Consider the following 18,157-nt stretch of genomic DNA (forward strand, 5'->3'; position numbering starts at 1 on the left):
CTTGTAGTGGGGCTAGAATTGGCCTGCCTGCCTCTATGCCTAGCAGCTATTGCAGCAGGTTTGAATGGAATCACCATCCACGTTATCGCCTTTGCTACTCACATCCTGTGGCAAACTACTGCAAGTGCTCAGCAGCTTCTCCTTGTGTTTAGCTGCTGCTGTTCGGCACCAAATCTGAAATGGGAGTTCACTTTAGCAAATCTTTGAAAAGAGAATGCCAAATCTAATCCTGTCTGTTCTTGAATAATAACGTAAAGTTTAAGATGCTGCCAGCCTAAGAAAGCCAATTTACAGTGAATCAGTGTTCCAGGAAAAGGGCAAGTTATTTCCCTCTTTAAAAAACATTTGGGCTGGGATGTGAAAGATGTTTTCACCTGCTTCTCTGGTAGTCACAGAAATACATTAGTTCCCTAATCTCTGCCCCTCTTCACATAATTCTAATATTTTGGATTTCCTTTTTTGTCAGTTTCTCTCATTTTCTGCATCCTCCCTAGCAGGGCTAGAACCAGATACAGCCCCTGTAAAATACTTCTCTGGAGGAACCCCCACCCACAAGGTAATCCAGGCATCCATTGTTTCTGCATCTGTTGAGGTAGCTGCAAATCCCAGAAAAGATGTCTCTGTCCGTGAAGAAAACAATTAACCTGATGTCACGGCCTTTATAGGAATTTAGATAAATGCTTGGTTTCTGCTATGATTTCAGAGTTAAGGAAGGTGATTCTCCTGCTGATGAAAAAGAGAAAGTTGTATTGCTGGGAGATGGAAGAACAAACAGCTCTGTATTTCCATTTTATTCTCTATTGTAAGAGAACTCACTGCATCTGCATCTAGTTGCAACTTGCATGAATAATTAAATGATCCCCGAGAGCTGCGGTAGCCCTTGTGTTGCCTGCAAAGCCGTTTCCTCAGTTAGGAGAGCAGAGCCCTTGCTCAGGAAAACAAAGAGCCTCTCACTTCTAATGGCAAGGCCAGCTGCTGAGTATGGACAGCCCTGTGCCACTACAGTTCATCCTTCATGGCGCTCAGGGCTCAGGAAACGCCACAGAAAGCCTTCACTTTTAGACAGCACTTTGGCCTTTTTGTTTGTGCTAGAACATTGTGCAGCAACAAGAAGAGCAGCTACAGATCTCTGGATTCAGCAGGAAATTCCCCGAGCTTAGCTCGTGCATAGGTCTGCACAAACATGGCTTTCATGTCCCCGTGTCCAGGCTGGCTCACCTAACAGGTAGGCTGGCATCTCCACCCTTGTCTGCAGCGCTGCTGGCTGCTGGGTGAGTGCAGGAGGAGCCATCCTGAGTGCTCTGCACTTCGAGTGAGGACATGCCCATCAATTTTGCTTAGTCTTTGCACCAAGAGGAAATCAAAGCGGGCATTTTATTTACCCCTTTGGCTTATTTGTCTTCAGCACAGATCGCCACTGTCCCCTAAGGCTCCAGGATTAGGAATCACTGTGGACATGATGAGACATGTAGTTTAATAGATATGTACTGTTAACAATGGCTCTACTGTCACAAATGCGAGCAGCTGAGCTGTATTTTAATGGTTGTCTCATAGTATGACGCCATCACACCAGAACCTTTCAAACACTTTGTGAGCCCAGATTACGCTCTGATGCGGACTGTCTCGTAGGATCCTCGTTGTGATTCCCAGGCACTGCCTCTCCCCATAGGCATTTCTGCAACATGTCTGGCAATTCAAACAACAGCTTATATAAGTGGGGTTGTATTAAGAAATAATTTAGGAGAAGGGTTTTTAGTGATTTTGGGTGCCTCTGCATCTCAGTGTCCCAGCTGAGACACAAAATAAGAGTCTGATTATCATGGAGAGTAGGAGGGAGACGCTTTTTAGTCTTCCAAGACTTAGGCATCCAAAAATCAGAGGCACTGAAAAATAAAAGACCACAAACCAGGAATCATTTTTAGAAATCTTGTCTGCACTGCTTCTTAGTGAAACTGCTTTTTTAATGCAAATGTGGAACTGAAAATTGGAAGCCAGTTCCAAGTGACCAGCCAGCACTGTGTGGGACACAAGGAGATGCTCTGGAGCTCACCAGCGGCCCAGGGGACACCGCTGGCGAATTTCTGCCTTGACATATAAGAAATCCCAAGGTACATTTGAGGAGATATAGAAGTGCATAATGAATAATCATTCAAGTATGGTATGCTGTTCTTTACATGAAACCTACCAGAAATTACTCTGAAAATCATTATCATTCACTGTCTCTCTCATTTTGCTGTGTACGTAGCACCCAGATAGCACAGTTGCTTTAATGATGACCCTGGTCGTTACAGCTTCTTTTAGTATGTTATTTGCTAACTTGTATTTCTGCAAAATCTTGGAAAAAACCACCATCTCCTCGTCTGATAATCTTCCTCCCTTTGCTGCTTAGCAGAAACAGCAGCAGCTGCTCAGACAGCAGGCAGATATGCACATTCCATCTGTTTTTTCCTTTTTCTCTCCAAACAGCAAAGAACCTAGTCAGCAGCGTGTGAAAAGATGGGGTTTCTCCATGGATGAGGTGCTGAAGGACCCAGTAGGACGAGACCAGTTCCTTCGGTTCCTGGAATCAGAATTCAGCTCAGAAAACCTCAGGTGAAACCATTTTTTACTTTAACTAAATGAATGGGACCAGTCCTACTCTCTTGCATAGGTGAAATGCAATGCTTGGTCTGTCTTGAACTGCTAAAAACACCAGAACACCCATTTGAATAAAGTTGAGAATGGCAGGATTTGGCCCATAGCAGTGCTACAGATGCCTATACTAGAACTATGTAAGTAATCTAGGGAACACTGTTTAGCAGAGCCAGTGTTGTCAAGTATCATATGCAAAGGCTTGCAAAGTTGTAATAATGTAATGGGACATGGCATATCGCTATTAAGCCCCCTAACAATATATAGGATTTACATGTGTATTTGTGGCAGGGGTTGTGTGAGGGAAATACAGTGTGGTGATCATGTGGCTAAAAACTGTTGCGGTACTGGCACTCCCCAAATCGGGTTTGCAACAGCTACTTTGCACCTCCTAACTATTGAAGAGCTTGACTCTCACCTTAATAGCACTCTCTCTGTGTGGGCATTCTGAATACCTGGCTTCTCATGTTGTGAAGAAGACAAAACTTCTATTACGAAACATTATGTAGACACTCATACGATCCTACATCAGACTGAGAGTCTGTAAATCTATTGTGCACAATTCTGCTACTTCAACTACAGCAGGAATAGGCAGAAGTAGTAAGTTGCCATTTTTTGGGTGAACTTAACACTAGATGAAGACAAAAGCTTTCCTAGAAGATCCAGCCCTTCTGGCCTTGTTGGTAACACTGTTCTAAACTCAATCTCTGGCCCTAGCACATTGCTCCAAGATACAGTCCCACTGCAGAATTCATGAAAAAACATTGGAAGTGCCAACAGCATGCTTCATTCTGGGGTAGCAGTCCTTTAAAGAGTATGCCTATGTCTTCAGCCCTTCCAGCTTCAAAACTAAGTGCTAAACTCAGCGCCTTGTGATTCGTTAGTCACCCCTACGTACCTCAGAACTAATGTATTATGCCATTTTCCCTTATTGATACCAGGTATATTCTCACACAGGCAGAAAAAGAGAGGTCTAGCTAGATACGTCCCATAGACCCTAAGCTAAACCCACAGCCCTGCCTACATAGCAAGGATCCGAGTCCTCTGCTTGTCCTAGCATTAATCAGGTTATAGCCACAGGTTTTATCATCCTTGTCTTGAATCTTAATTCTAATTCCAACCCTAACCCTGAAGTTCATTTTGGGGAAAGCAGCTCTCCTGCTCTGGAGAGGGTGAGGTCCATGGAAGAGCTAGTGTATTATTGTATCCTGCAGATACAACCAAACCGCAACAGGTCCCATAACAGCAGAAGCAAATATACTACAGATTGCTCTGAGAAACTGGGGTTCCCAGGATTATGCTTGAAACAGGGCTGGGGCAAACACTGGGATTAGTGTTCAGGATTGCAGGCATTTAAATGCTAGCTTCATTGCTTGGTGCTGCAAAGTCAAAAGAAAACAGGAGAGGGCTTGTGCCAGCCAGAGAGGCAGCCTGAAAAGGTAGAGGTTGATACTCAGTGGCTGAGGTTATGGTTCAGACTCTTGCCTGCACGTGCCACACAGCCAAATATACTGCCAGATCCTTCCATTTGTGCAGAAGCAGGAAGACAGCGGTTAGCAGCAGGGCGGGTGATTTGTGTCTGGCAGCAAGGCAGGCTGCAGCCACTGGCCTGTGCTGAAGGCGAGGGTTTGAGTTGGTGTCAGGGTGCCAGTCTGTGCTCTTGTCTGTGGGATCCTTAACCTTCCTCCTTCACTGAGGTACAGCAGGTCAGAGGCACTTCACCGATACCTGCAACGGTCCTCACCTGCTCCTTCCCCTGGTTAGTCCTGGAGACACAGAAGGATCCAGCAGTAATGTCATTTGACTGCCCTGGATATGGCGGTATCCAGTAAAAACCACTTTTTCTACAGAGTCTGAATTACACTGCAGAGGCTTTGTTGTGGGGCTCTGGTGCCTTCTCAGCACATGGACGGGCACAGGGACCAGTTCACGTGCTTTCTTTGGGGCAGTCCTATTCCAGTAGGCCCAGTGATCGTTGGCAGGGACGGCCAGAGAGCTCGCAGTTTCCTTGGCAGAACCGTGCCTGCTCCCAGGATGAGGAAATCTGCTGCTGACTGAGCATGCAGTCAGTCAGGTTTTGGCCTTTGCTGGTAGTGAGCGGGTTTGATGTTGTTCTTAGTTTACACCAGCTAAGAACTTGATTGCACAGCCTTTAAGTTTGTGTTTTATTAATTTTTTTCACTTAGAAAATCAAATACATTAGTAAAGCATGTGAACAATTGCCACTTCAGTGCAGTCTGCTAGCCTGCAAGATATGAAAGGGAAATTCCCCAGAAACTGACTTTAAGCCACATTGGAACTGACCATCGTATTTATCAGATTTGCCTGTCTGAGGAGAAATACAGAAAGCATGCCAGCAGCAAAACACTGAAAAATCAATACACTTTTATGTTTGTTATTTTTAAAAACCTGAAAGTTAACTTGTAAGATAAACGAGGGAGTGTTACGAAATTACATAAATGAGCTTGAAATTTTATTGCTGAACAGGTACTGAACTTGTATATGCTTACTGCGCTTATGTACAGTGGTACTCATTTGCAATTAAATTGTAGTGATGAAGTGCAAAATTAATATACTGTACTGAAATACTCCTCAGCTGGGTTTTCTGAGATTTATCTGGGGTTGCGCTAATGAAATCCAGCAGGTTTTATGACTAGCAGGTGTCCCCCATGTTCATCCTACTCAAACAAATGGAGAAAGTTTCATTATGAGAAGGCAAGCGTGTGCCTTCCTCGGTCAGTCAGAGCTGCTCCTCCTGCTGATGTGTGTTCTCGCTGGTTTTGAGATGGTTTGTAGTGAAGGGAGGCTGCAAGTCAGTGGGCTGGGATAGAGAGGTTAAATCCCACATCCTTTTTGGAAGACACTGGTATCATTATTAGTTAATATGGGAACACTGGTATCATTATCATGGTATTGGCTTATGTGGTATCATTATTGTCTAATATTGCATCAGTATTAGCAAGCCTACTTAAAGCTTTAAATAACAACAGGATGTAAAGGCAGAAATGTTAATGAAGAAAACTGGAATATGTTGGATTGTTAGCGGTGGTGCTAGAGAGCAGAAGGTGGCTCTCTAGGGTTCAGGTATGGCAGAGAAAGCTCCTGAATTCTCCTTAGGAGTGTGTGGCAGAAAGGAAAGCAACTGCTGGATGCTTAAACATGCAAGCAAAATTTAAGTTACACCCAACAGAAGGCTGGGATCTGTCTCGCCTAAGTTGGCAGCCTGGAAGCACGTGCTTTCTTCTGTATCATCCAGGCTCCCTTTAGAGTGAGAGAAGAGAAGCTGAAGAGGAGTCAGTGAATCACCTGGGAAGGATTTGTTTCAGCCTTAAGTGGAAACAAAACTAAAAGCACCTAAATTGCACTGTAAAGCGCCTGTCTCTCTCTACCACCGATAAGCCTGGGGAGACTGATTCAAATGACAGTGTCTGCACGGTAGACATCTGCAGTTCAGTGAGATGCATCCCACCCAAACCCTGGGAAGCTGTACGGAACTTTCTGAGGGCACAGCATCTAGCACCTTGCTAGAAAAATTACATTTGGAGTTATCTTGTAAGGACTCTCCTCCCAGTAACTACGCAGAGATCTGGGAACTGTTGCAGCGGGGATGTATTCTCTCTTGGGAATGTCAGTAGGATCTTCATTAACACTGGCAGGAGTCCTGTAGGCCCCTGTATTGTCCTCAAGGCAGATCTGAGAAAGTGACTGATGGAAAAACCTAGAAATTCCTGGTAGCGCTGGAAAAGATTTCATGAAGCGTGCACTTGAGAATGCCTTGAAATAAATGTAATTCAGTGGTATAGCAAGGGGACCAAATTCTGCGCTTATACCTAGTGGTGCAACTCCCACATCACAGGGTTGATTGTGGTGGGGTATTTCCATATTTTCCTAGCTGAGAAAAATTGGTCCCGGTGGGGGTCTCGAGTGAGGCACTGCTGGAGATAGCAGCAGACTAGACTGAGTGACCTCCCGGGTCTCCTTCCAGCTGTGTTTCTGTGTTCTAATAAACTTGCAGGATCATGTCCACCAGCCTCCTGGGCTCGGCTGAGCCCTGTAACTTATTTATTTACTGACTGTCCATTATTTATGTGAGAGCAAGAATGCCAGTCAGTTGGGTATTTTTCTCTCTGGTTTTATTTTAACTCTTTTTCTTGCTCTCTTTTCTTTTTCCTCTCTGTTGTTATCTTTCATCTACAATTTGTTTTGACTCTGTTGATTTTTGAAGTACCCAAAATATAGCAGGCAAAATGCCAAGCTTCAATTAAAAAAAAAAAAAAAGGCCAACAGAGAGTTATTATACATTTTTTATGATCTGGAAATCACCCGAGACATCTCGAGATTGCTGAGATGTTCATCTAACTGGTGGATTGATTCCCCCCCCCCCCCCAACTTCAAAGAGTGTCAGCTGGAAAGAGAAACAACTAAGTGGGAATATGGGACACAGGAATTTTACCCGAAGGGAAGGGAGGCCGCACACCTGTTTATAGACCTAAATAGAGAACGCATGACGCTTTATAGGAATGCACTGTGAAGCTTGCAATGCACGAATGCAGGCATTTTGTGTGTTATTGTGAACATGTGTTGAAAATTGAGTTATCCGGAAAAGAATTTTACCTGCAGAAAGTGTTCATATCTTGTATGACCCCTAAGGGCTGAAACTTGTTGCCAATTTTTTCTTTTTTTTTTTTTTGTTTTCATCAGGAAAGGAGAAGTTCAGGCGTTGAGGGGAGCAGATACATTAAGTAAAACCCACCCGATCCCCTTGTTTTCTGAGTAAAAAGCATTTACGCAGGAGTTTTCTAACCACTCCCGAAGCCACCAGAACGGCAGGCGCGGTACTGAGGATGTAGCGCCTGTGCCTTGGCGTCCCCTGCAAGGGGCAGGGCCGGGGCCGGGGGTCCCCCGGGGGCCGGGGGTCCCTGTGGTGCCCGGGCCCGGGGTCCCCCTGGGGCCTGCTGCCGGAGCGGCTGCCGGGGCCGGGGGCGGCCGGGCTCCTCCCCGCCTGGCCGGCAGGCGGCACGGCAGCTCCGCGGCACGGCAGCCCCGCGCCTGAGCTGGCTGCGGGCGCCGAGCGGGCCGGCGCTGCGGCGGGGGCGGCGCGGCCGCCCGGGCCCGGCGGGGAGGCTGCCCGTGCTCCTCCGGGAGGCGGCAGGGAGATGCCGGCCTCTCTCCCCGCCGGCTGTCAGTCGTGAGCGAACTGGCATCTTGTTTACTCGCTGGCGAACCACCGGGTGCTGCCTAACTACAGCGAGACGTTTCCTGCCCCAGAACACTAAAAGGCAGCAGGGACTTGCAGTTTGGCCGTGGGGTGCGCAGCCTGGGAGAGGAGAGAGGAGGAGGGCCGGCGGGGGAGGCCAGCTGGGCAGTGGGAGCTTGCCCTCCTTCACACCGACACCGTGGTCTCCTTGGAAGTGCTGCGTTAGTGAAGGACTGTGCCCTTAGCACGCCGCCTCGCCGCAGGCGTCTGTCCCCCGCACGCCCCACGCAGGGCACATTTCTGCTGGTCTCAGCCACGCCACGCGCGCCGTACCCAGGATCCGGCCATTAAGTAACACAAAGATGTAACTATTTCCCCTGTCTGAACTGCGTGTTGATTTATACCTATTCCTTTCATTCATTTCCCCTCTCAACTGTGATGCTAAAATGGTATTTCTTCTCTTGGTGAAAGGAAGTGAGAACAAGTTTGTGAGTGGTGAGAGATGTGAGACAGGAGGTGCACCAGATACTTACGTGGAGCTACTGAGGCAAGGAGAGGAGTGTGCTCGTGTTCTGAACCCAGACAGTCACTCGGTCATTTCACTGTCAAGCCAGGGGCATCATGTCCTCCCCCAAGATGGGGATACAATACTGTCCTTATGTTGACAGCCGTTCCTCAGTCTGTGGAGTCATCCATATTTTGCCTCTTGATCAGGTTTTAAAATTAATTTTTGTTTTACAGCGTACCTCAGAAGCAACCCCCTGTCCTTCCCTAGCAGTCTTTTCACCGAGGAGCATCTGCAAACAGCAGCCCGCAGTGACCGAGCACCTCTGCAGTGCCCTGCAGGGAGGCAGAGCAGGCACGCTGAGGCCCAGGAGCTCTCTGCGCCTTGAGGGGACTGCATGGGATAAAGCGCCATTACGGGCTATCTCCTGCAAGTGACAGCAGCTTAATTACGAGCTGGATGAGGCTGGAATAGTTTATGCCTCTGACAACAGTTCAGGACACCATATTATCAGCCTTCTGCAGATCTTACATGCTGTTCCATAAAGGGCAAAGAACCTGTGAGCAATGCTGCTGTTCCCTCGGTGCAGACAGTCACCATGCCAGTCCTGCTCTGCTTATAGGGCACTTGTGGAGAGGACACACGAGGACATCTCCCTACTCCCTGCCCTGTGCAAGAGATGTCCACTGGGAGATCTGCTTCCCAGAGAAAGGGAGGAGGCAATGCGGGATCTTCTTCTGAGTCCTTGTGAACTTGGGGCTGGGCTTGCACTTCAGAAATTGTGGGACTGACTCAGGGAATGTATTTGCACTTTATAATTGAGCACAAATTCCAGCGCATCCTTTCCTGGGCAGAAATACCTGCTTCTCTCTTGTAAATGCTGTATAAATCCCAGAGGAAGCCCTGCTTATGCATTGGCTTCAGGATGATTCCTTGTGGCAGAGTATTTGCCTTGGAGTCGAGGCTGCGGGGCTGGGTACCCCTCTTTGATGTTCCCCGATTTTCAGATACCAGCTATAGTGAATAGCTTTGAAATTTTTACCAAGACAAAACTCCTCTTTGCCTTGAAGAGGACATCCAGCCTTGGGCATGAATTCACAATTGCTTGCAGTAAAAAGAGCTTGTTCTTGTTAGTGTCAGGTTGGTCTGGTTGGTTGGTTTTCAGATTGAGCCAAATGGTTATTAAAATGGATGGTGCTCCTGTTCTGGCAAGCTGTCACTTCACAGCGCGCCCGGTTCTCTCACGAGCGTGCTTTCCCAGCCCGCCTCCCCGGCTCCAGGGGCAGAAGATAAGCCAGCAGAAAACGTTCTCTCTAGCCAAGTGTTTGTCTGAAGTGTCCCAGCTACTCTGGAATGATTAGCATCTTTTCTGTCTATGCTTTTTCTGCATTCACATGTTCCCATCGCATCTGAAATTGAATGATAAAATATTTTCGAAGTAAAGAAAGCCACATATGGCATCAGATTGTTGCACTCTGAGTGCCACCCTTTACTCTCTGCATGCATGTGATAAGTGGGGGTGTCACTTACAGTTCAAATAACAAGGCAGGACATCAGGCGCACTTAACATCTCTAAGATAGAAAAGGACCAACCACACACACCCCTCCGCCAACCCCAAATACTCTATTTCAGTTTATAAAACCAAATGTTGCTGTGTGAGCTCCACCAGTATGTGACTCCACAGGTACTGATGCAGTATCTGAGCGTAACTGACAGCCTGCCAGGGAGCAGGGAAAACCGTATGAAGGAATACAACCAAGTGGCTTGGGTGAGTCAGGGCTGTGGCATTAGGCCCCCTCCTGGCAGGGGAGGAGCAGGGGACAGGCAAGGAGGATTTAGCCTGGCCTTGCATGCAGTGTGAATGTCTTTTTTTTTTTTTTTTTCCCCCAAATTGGCTGTTTCCCTCTATTGCAGGTAGGGGACCAGGCTAAATGGGTTAGCGGCCTCATTTGATTACGATAACCCCAGTGTTTCTGGGGTGGTTAGGTACTGCCCGCAGCCGGTAAGGAAGGGAGGGTCAGAAACAGTGCAGGAGTCACCAGGCTGCGGGCTCCTCCAGCCACCCTCGCTGCCAGTGGGATTTTGGTTTGGGAGAGGCTGTATCTTCCTCCTTCCACCATGGGGGAACATTTGCCTTAGTGGCAGCACACTGACACCATTGAATGATTTGGGGTGGGAAATCAGGCTTTCAAAGTTCAACTGGTTTATTTAGTAGTCTCCCATAATGATAAGGGGGGGACACAGGATTTTATAAGTTGTGCAGCTCTTGCAGATGCCCTGAAACCTTGTCCCCACTGCACAGTCTGGCAAACAGAGGCAAGTGTGAGAGAGCGGTGCGGGGCAGGGACGGCCAAGGCGAGCCCTGCCCTCCTTGTCATCTCTGGGCAATGGGCTCCTTTGCCATGGGGTAGGAAAGAGCTGGTTATTGCAGGTGGCTGCAAAGGTGCTTTCTATACCTATTTGCCTTGTAGCCCTCAGCACTCCCTACGGAGCACTACTGTACCCGTTCAGCTGGGTTGCAGGGCCTGGGTACCCAGGGCAGAGGCCTCAGAGGCTATCTTCTTGCTAGAAGGTAGCGTTGACCAAAACAAAAGGCTACTGGGGGCCCTGCATCTTCTGAGTTAATCACCTGCAAGAGTGGATTTCTGTCAACAATAAATAAAACCAGCACCACCAACAAAATACCCTTTTTTTTTCTAGGGTAAAAGACAATGCACGTCACTCTTGCAAAAATATTCCGTGGCCTTTGGTTTCACAGATCAAGATGTGGATTATGCCCTTAGCTATCAAAGAGATTGTCTTCTTAATGTTTATGAACTTATTTTAGCTCGTAAGTGTGGTCCAGTCAAGAAAACATCCCTGTAAAATTGGAGTATGGCCATGACAAGATTCATCTCTGCCCATGGCATCCATCTGAATGCTGGTCAGTTTACAAGTCAAAAAAAAAAAAGATTGCTCTAAGTACCATTTCTACAACTTCACCCTGGAAATGATATGAATATTAAGTTTGTTCTGCATTTTGCATCCCCTCTGGACAGCCGATCCTGCAGGCAGGAATGACCGGTGGATTGCAGAGGGACGGTAGGAGGCAGAGCCTGCTCCCCTCCTCCAGCTGCACAGCTCTGGAGGTTTCCTGTTTGCATACCTAATGTCACACTTCTGCAGGGGCGGTTTGAATAAGAACGTATCACTTCTTACAGGCACTGTTCTGATCTTAGCCACAGTGTAAGGGTTTGGTGTAAAGTATATCACACCTTCCCCTGAAATCATGCTAAATGGAGAGTCTTCTGTGAATTCAGCTAGATACAGGGTTAGGCTCTACGTCTGTGTTTTGGGACTCTGCCCAGGCTTATCGTGAAGTCTTATCTAGATTTCTCTCTTTTTCTCCCCCTTTAATTTTTGCCTCATACAGGTTTTGGTTGGCTGTCCAAGATCTCAAGAAACAACCTCTACAGGATGTAACCACCAGAGTGGAAGAAATCTGGCAAGAGTTTCTAGCTCCTGGGGCCCAAAGTGCTATCAACCTGGATTCCCACAGCTATGAGAAAACAAGCCAAAATGTCAAAGACCCAGGGAGATATACATATGAAGATGCACAGGTTTGGTTTTGATTTTATGCAACTACTGCTAACAAAACTCTCAGTTTTACTCTGATATTCCACTATCACATTGTTACTGCTCACTTGTAAGAAAAAGGAGACACACAGTTTGAAGTGACTTTAAGGATATCTATTCAAGCTGGGTAAATTATATTTTCTTTGAATCTATCAGTTATAACAGGCTAATTCTCCTCTGGGAACAAATGTTCCAAAATTTACAAGTCTGCAAGGCACAGCAAGCTGGAGCCATGTCTCAGAGAAAGCAAAGATGAAAGAGTGCTATGAATTTCAGTTTGGCTCTCTGTACTCCCTGTCACCAAAGTCTGGCATATTTACTTAATGGCTGATATCATATCAAAATCCTGGTTAATACACTTTTTTAATCATTTATTTATTTCTAGCTAATTATATCCCCCCCTGCCAAACCCCAAATGCAGCAGCTCCTTCCAACACAGCTAGAAACTTGTCCACCAGACAATACCTTAGAATAATGATAGGACAGCAGGCAATGCAGTGAGCTTAATCCTTCCCTCCTAAGGGCCCCAGATTTATCAGGGAAATTTTACAGATAAACTGTACACAGAAGATGCCTTTAGGAAAACAGATAATTTGAGAAAAACTGCTACAAGCAAGGATAAAGCTGCATAACCTTCTGAGAAAGTGAAAATATCATTTGATAAAGGCTAAAAAAGAAAAAGGAAGAAGGGATCATTTGGCAAATATTATCAGGGACACAATTAAAAGATATCCTCCTCGTAATCATTTTTATCAAAAGCATGTAGTAAAACCAACAGCAAATGAAAAGAATCCCTGTTCTTATATTTTCTTTAAATTGGTGTTCAAAGGCAGTTCTTCAAAATAGTCCACTAACAAAATATTTCTGTCTCAGGGGAGATGTTGCAGACCACTTATACAAGGTTAGGCAATGAATTTTTCAAGCTAGCATCAAATACTGTATTTTCCTGAATGCAGTCTTGCTCCTTGGGGCCAGCATAGAAGGAATGTACGCAAAGTTTCAAGGCAATCCCCTGTGAATATCAGGCAACTTAAATGTTCTTTTTAAAGCTGAGAAACACAGGAATATGAAGACGTTCTGGCTAAGATATATTTTTTGCTTTGCAGTTATAGTGAACAAGAACTTCTGCAATTTGCATCATCTGAAAAAAATGATGATGGCAAAACGCAGGCTAAAGCAGATAGGTGAATAATGGGGGAATTGATTAAATTGATAAGTAGAAGTACTGAGAATAAGATGGATGTTTAGACAATGAGTATTTAATCAGAAGAAGACACGGAGGATTTAGGCTTGAACTGATCAGTTCACAATGTAATTGCCATTCAAAGGGGAGTTGATGAAATCAAGCTGGAGCTCTTGCATTTAGACTGCAATTTCAGCTCTTTGGGTTAATTTTATTTCAGAGGATCTTTTTGCTGACGGATGTCCTTAATTCATCTGTTTTGGTTCACGGAAACAGAAGTATGAGGCAAAGTTAGACCTTGAGGCCCAGCTCTGGTCCTCTTGGAGCCTGAATCTGTGCCAAGAGAGGATAGGGCAATGTGGGAGGTGAACCCAGTTACCTTCTTGTGCAGTGGACTTCTGGTAGCTCTCCAAAGGGCAAGCAAGCTGTTTCTGACTGCTTGACCAGATAGCTAAGGAGGCTGTCTAACAAAAGCAGGGAGGAACAGGACACTGCTGAGGGACATAGTGCCCTGGTGGAGCTGGAGCAATGTTGGCTTTTACTGGCTTATCCTGGAGAGGGGACATTTTTCTTTGCACATCTACTTCTCGGTCCCCCTGGTGCGCACTGAATCTCCCAGGTCCTGTCCTGGCGTCTCCCCCAGGTCAGCCCTGCCACCTCGGGGGCTCTGTTGTCCACGAATCTGCAGCAGGTTGTAGCCCAGCTGCCTTATCTCAGCACCCTGGCACCAGGAGCCCATGAGAGCTCCCACACATCCTGCATTCCTAGGGACCCAACCAGACACAACCAGTCAAAACACTCCACTGTGGGAGGGAAAATATGAGTGTTGTCCTGTCCTGTGTAGCTTTAGCACAGAGAGGAAAACAACTGAAATGTCCTTGTGGATAAAGAACAAGAAAAAATTTAGTTTACTGAACAGCACATTCTTTGAATGCCTGCAGCTCTGAGACACTAGGACTAAGAGGAAAGAAAAGGGTTGGCTGAACTGAGAAAATGAAATTGCTGCTCCTGCAGTGGAAAAATAGGAGAAGGTGATCTGGCACTCTGGCCCTTATGCTGGCCCAGGAGACCTGCAAAACGGCAATTATGTATAAAAAGCACTGGGAATGAACACACTGCTGTACTTGGGAAGGGGAAGGTGTAGCAGAGCACAGTATACTTCAGGCTAGTGAATGCGTTATAACCGTAAGTTGAAAGCAAAGCATCGTCTGTTATCAGGCGCTTAACAGTCTACATGGATGTGCTTCTTTGCACAACCTTGGCTTCCAGCCCCAAAGAGTTCTCCCAGATGCTGCACAACCATCTGGTAAGACAACTGGCCTAGAAGAAAACAGGGAGAAAAGGGGCCTCTTGCTTAAGACCTCTTTGTCCCAAGGCCACTCACGGTCTGAAGGCAAATGGTTCCTCTATTTAAGAAAAGTGACACTGAAAATCTCAGCTCCAAATGTCCTCAAGGGGCTCCTACTCCAAACCGGAATTTGGTGTCCATTTATTATTTCGGACAGAGCTCTCTCTAAGATGGGCTCCTGTATTACAGAAGTAAGTGTTTAGCCATTTCCCCACTTCGGCTTACGATATTTGCCCTGCTGTGTGTCCCTCACTGCTGCTGCACTCTGCAGTCCAGCACCACTCTGCTTGCACAGAGCTGCCTTCTCTTGCTGTGTCTCCTGCCTGTACCCTTGCCTGCCCCGTGCCCCGCTCAAGCCATGCTGGCTCGCCTTGGCTCCGACCAGAGCGTGCTGTGCCGGCTGAGCCTGCATTCCTCCATCCCTGGAGGTATTTAAAAGACGGGTAGACGTGGTACTTGAGGACATGGTTTAGTGGTGGCCTTGGCAGTGCTAGGTTAACGGTTGGACTCGATGATCTTAAGGGTCTTTTCCAACCTTAACGATTCTGTGATTCTATGATTCGTCTCCCCCAGCCATCCAGGTTTGCTGGCATCCCCCCTCCTCGAGCAGCACGGTTCCCACTGCTCGCTCTGTCCTGATCGTCAGCTCTGCCAGCTATCTTGATCTGCAGCGCCTTTTGTCATTTTAGTGCTGGGCCCCTCCAGAGGCGAGCCTACCAATTCAGCTGATTATTTTCTGCTCTAAAACAACTGTCCACTGAGTAAAATATTATGATTATCAAACCATTTTCACTGGGGAGTAAAGCAGCTTTTAATACAGGGGGCACCGTCAGGAAAGGTCAGTTCAATTATACAGTGAACTACTTAGAAGGATGTGAGCTCCCATAGGAGTTATCAGCATCATTGAACAACCAGTGTGGGGCCCTGCAATACGAAGCAAGCACAGCCAGCTCTGGAAAGTAAATAGGTTCAGGTCCATCTGAATGGCCTCTTTTGGCTAATGAAGCTGCTGACAGCCAAAGTAATTCATCTTTAACATGGGAACCCAGAGCTGTGAGTGTGACAATTATGGCTTATCTGTACAACACATAATTAGTTTTTAAACTTCCCCCACCACCACCACCTTCAAGCATCTCTTTGCCTCCCCTGAAATGTCTTTCTGCCTTCAGCAAGTCTTTAATCCCTGCCTCAGTCCCTTGGCATTGGGAACTAGTATCACAAGAATGCATTGTGTCTCCTGATAGTAATGTTTGCTTGTAGGGGCATTTACTGGTAGGCTTCAGAGCCCGATATACTAAAGTAAGGTAAGCCACATAGTTGTCTTTGGAATTACTTTCCTGTTTGCTTTGTTTATTTTTCTTCTTTAATAAATAAAGTAGAGTTTTAGATTGACGTTCCTTTACCTGAACTAATCGGCTGTTGTTCCTGTGAAGATGATTCAGGGAAATTCAGTTCTAATCCCGGCTCAGTTAGGGATTTTAACTGTGCTGTGCAGATCCTCGGCTAATTCCAGAGCAGATTTAGACTATAATGCCAAACTCCAGGCAGCTCAAACCAGAAATGTACCTGGCCCAGATCTGGACCCAATTCATGCTCTCAGCTGCCCCAGGTGTTGGTTCAGCTTGTTCTGGACTGTGATAGAGATACGAGCCCTTGCAGGATTCATTAGTGATTAGTCCTCAGTTTGCATTCTGGTCCCATCAGGAAGCTGGGAACGTTGACAGAGGATCCTGTTGAATTCAAAAACAAACTCCAAGCGTGAGCAAGGATCTCTTGGTAATAGAATGTCATTTTCTACCAAGAAGGGAAAATGAGGGGTGGCCTTTCTTCCACTGACTATGTCTTTTCAAGCATGCACAGGATGTGAAAGCAAGCATATAGAGCAATGTATGCCTGGTGCCTATTTAGTGGGCATACAGAACTCCTTTTGTAGGTCTTGAACAAAATCACAGCATGGAAGGAAAACGTTAAAATAATCATTCATTGTGCATCTGTATCACCTTTCATGTAAGAGCTTGAAGAAACATTATTCCTATTTTCTTAAAGTTTCACCCAGCCACCCCAGTTACATGCATGCCTGTAAAGGATGGTGACTAAGGATGGAGGATCGAGGTAATGGCAAAGCAGCTCTGGTTGGCAGTGCGGGAAGTCAGCAAGGGGGCATGGGGCAGCCCCAGGTGCTCTGCCTTGAAGGGGGGCTCAAGTCCACCTGAGCCAACACTGCTCAGAGACCTGGTGCTTGTGCTACAGGGAATTGAAAGCACTGCACTGCTGCATCTGTATGGATACATGGATGGTGCCCAGGCCCTCCTGGAGGCTTTTGCCAGCATGGACCTTCCTGTGGAGGTTAGGGATTGCACAAGGACTTGACCTTTATTCTCTTCTCCCCCTTTGGCTCTGATTCTATGGGACTGAAGGAGAAGTTCCTTCCTCACACTGTACTCCAGTTGCCTTCCCTCTATGTGGGTTACAGTGACTGTAGAAACAGCCTTCACGCGAAGCCTCACTGTTGCTGTGTGTTTGTTACACACACAAACAAAAATGCAAGCTCCTTCCCTTGTGGATATCACAAAACAACCTACAACCAAACAGAATCTAAAACCAAGAGCCCCACAAATACATCCAGAAGAGCAATTAGGTGTCTGGAGCAAAAATAAGAAAGTGATGGTGGAGGCTTGTGCTGGTGTGCCTGATGGCTGCGCAAAGCAGGAAACAAAAGACTTGAAGCGGAGGTCTACACAGGAGCAGATATTCCGTGTTACTACTTTCCCAGGATTTTTTTTTTTTTTTAAATGTACATATGCACCACACATCAGAAAGTACTTCTTTTGTCCTTTGCCTTTCATTTTAATTTGTGGTCTTGTAGTCATGTTATATGAAAAACATCTAACATCCAGCCTTTGTCTTGCTGTTGCATCTCTGTGAAGGCATCAGGGATCAAACAACTGTCTAAGCTAACAGCGCTGTTGCACACAGGCAGGAAAAGGGCTAGGAAAAGTCACGAGTGAGCTCTCTCCTTGCACATACAGTGACAGAAGACAGCAGATCTCTCCAAATGAAAGATCATGAGAATGGGGTGACAAGAACAGTCAGCATATTCCCACAGGGCAATAGTCTGCCTGTTATTCAGTGCGTTGATCCTGCCAAGCTGGATATAACCATGTGCACGAGCAATAACAATGCCTCATGTGCCAGATATTTCCTAACTCCAAAAAATACCTTTAAATGGATTACATGGGAAAGTCTCTAGCTTGCTTAAAACTTGAATTCAGTGCTCAGACTCTGGGACTCTTGTGCCAGTACTGTGCACTGTGCTTCTTGAATGCAAGAAAGAACTGCATTTCAAATCCAGAGCAAGAGCATTTCCTGGCCGCGTGAAAGTCAGGAAGCACCTGATGCTCTTCTGTTTCTCCCAAGCAGGGAGTGAAAGTGCCTGCAAATGTATCCCTTTCTACCTGAGAAGCCAGGACTCCAGGAGTCCACTTCTTGTGGACAATGGGTGAATGTTCTTGTGGATGACTCGGTTCCACCCCTGCCAAACCCGCATGCTGCAGGAACACTGCAGTCTAATTTTTCTAAAGGTTTGTTATCTCTTAAAGTGTTCATCCTTCTAATTTAAAAAAAAAATCCCTGGGGAGATTTATCAGCAGTGCATTTCACATCTCCCCTTCTCAGAC

General features: G+C 46.4%; 1 protein-coding gene across 5 annotated transcripts in view; it reads left to right on the plus strand.

Moving 5' to 3' along the window:
- The window catches only part of RGS6 (regulator of G protein signaling 6), a gene marked incomplete at its 3' end in the record, with an annotated part of 267,826 nt that overhangs the window by 217,566 nt on the left and 32,103 nt on the right, over positions 1-18,157 (plus strand). For 4 of the 5 annotated variants that reach the window (XM_082316771.1, XM_082316772.1, XM_082316773.1 and 1 more), the window contains 2 exons: positions 2,467-2,592; positions 11,747-11,933. In XM_082316771.1, coding sequence (XP_082172897.1) covers positions 2,467-2,592; positions 11,747-11,933 — 313 coding nt within the window. The remainder of the gene's footprint in view (positions 1-2,466; positions 2,593-11,746; positions 11,934-18,157) is intronic. The other variant, XM_082316775.1, reaches the window with a different exon arrangement.

Source organism: Platalea leucorodia (assembly GCF_965183815.1).
Source record: "Platalea leucorodia genome assembly, chromosome: 7".
Lineage (NCBI taxonomy): Eukaryota > Metazoa > Chordata > Aves > Pelecaniformes > Threskiornithidae > Platalea > Platalea leucorodia.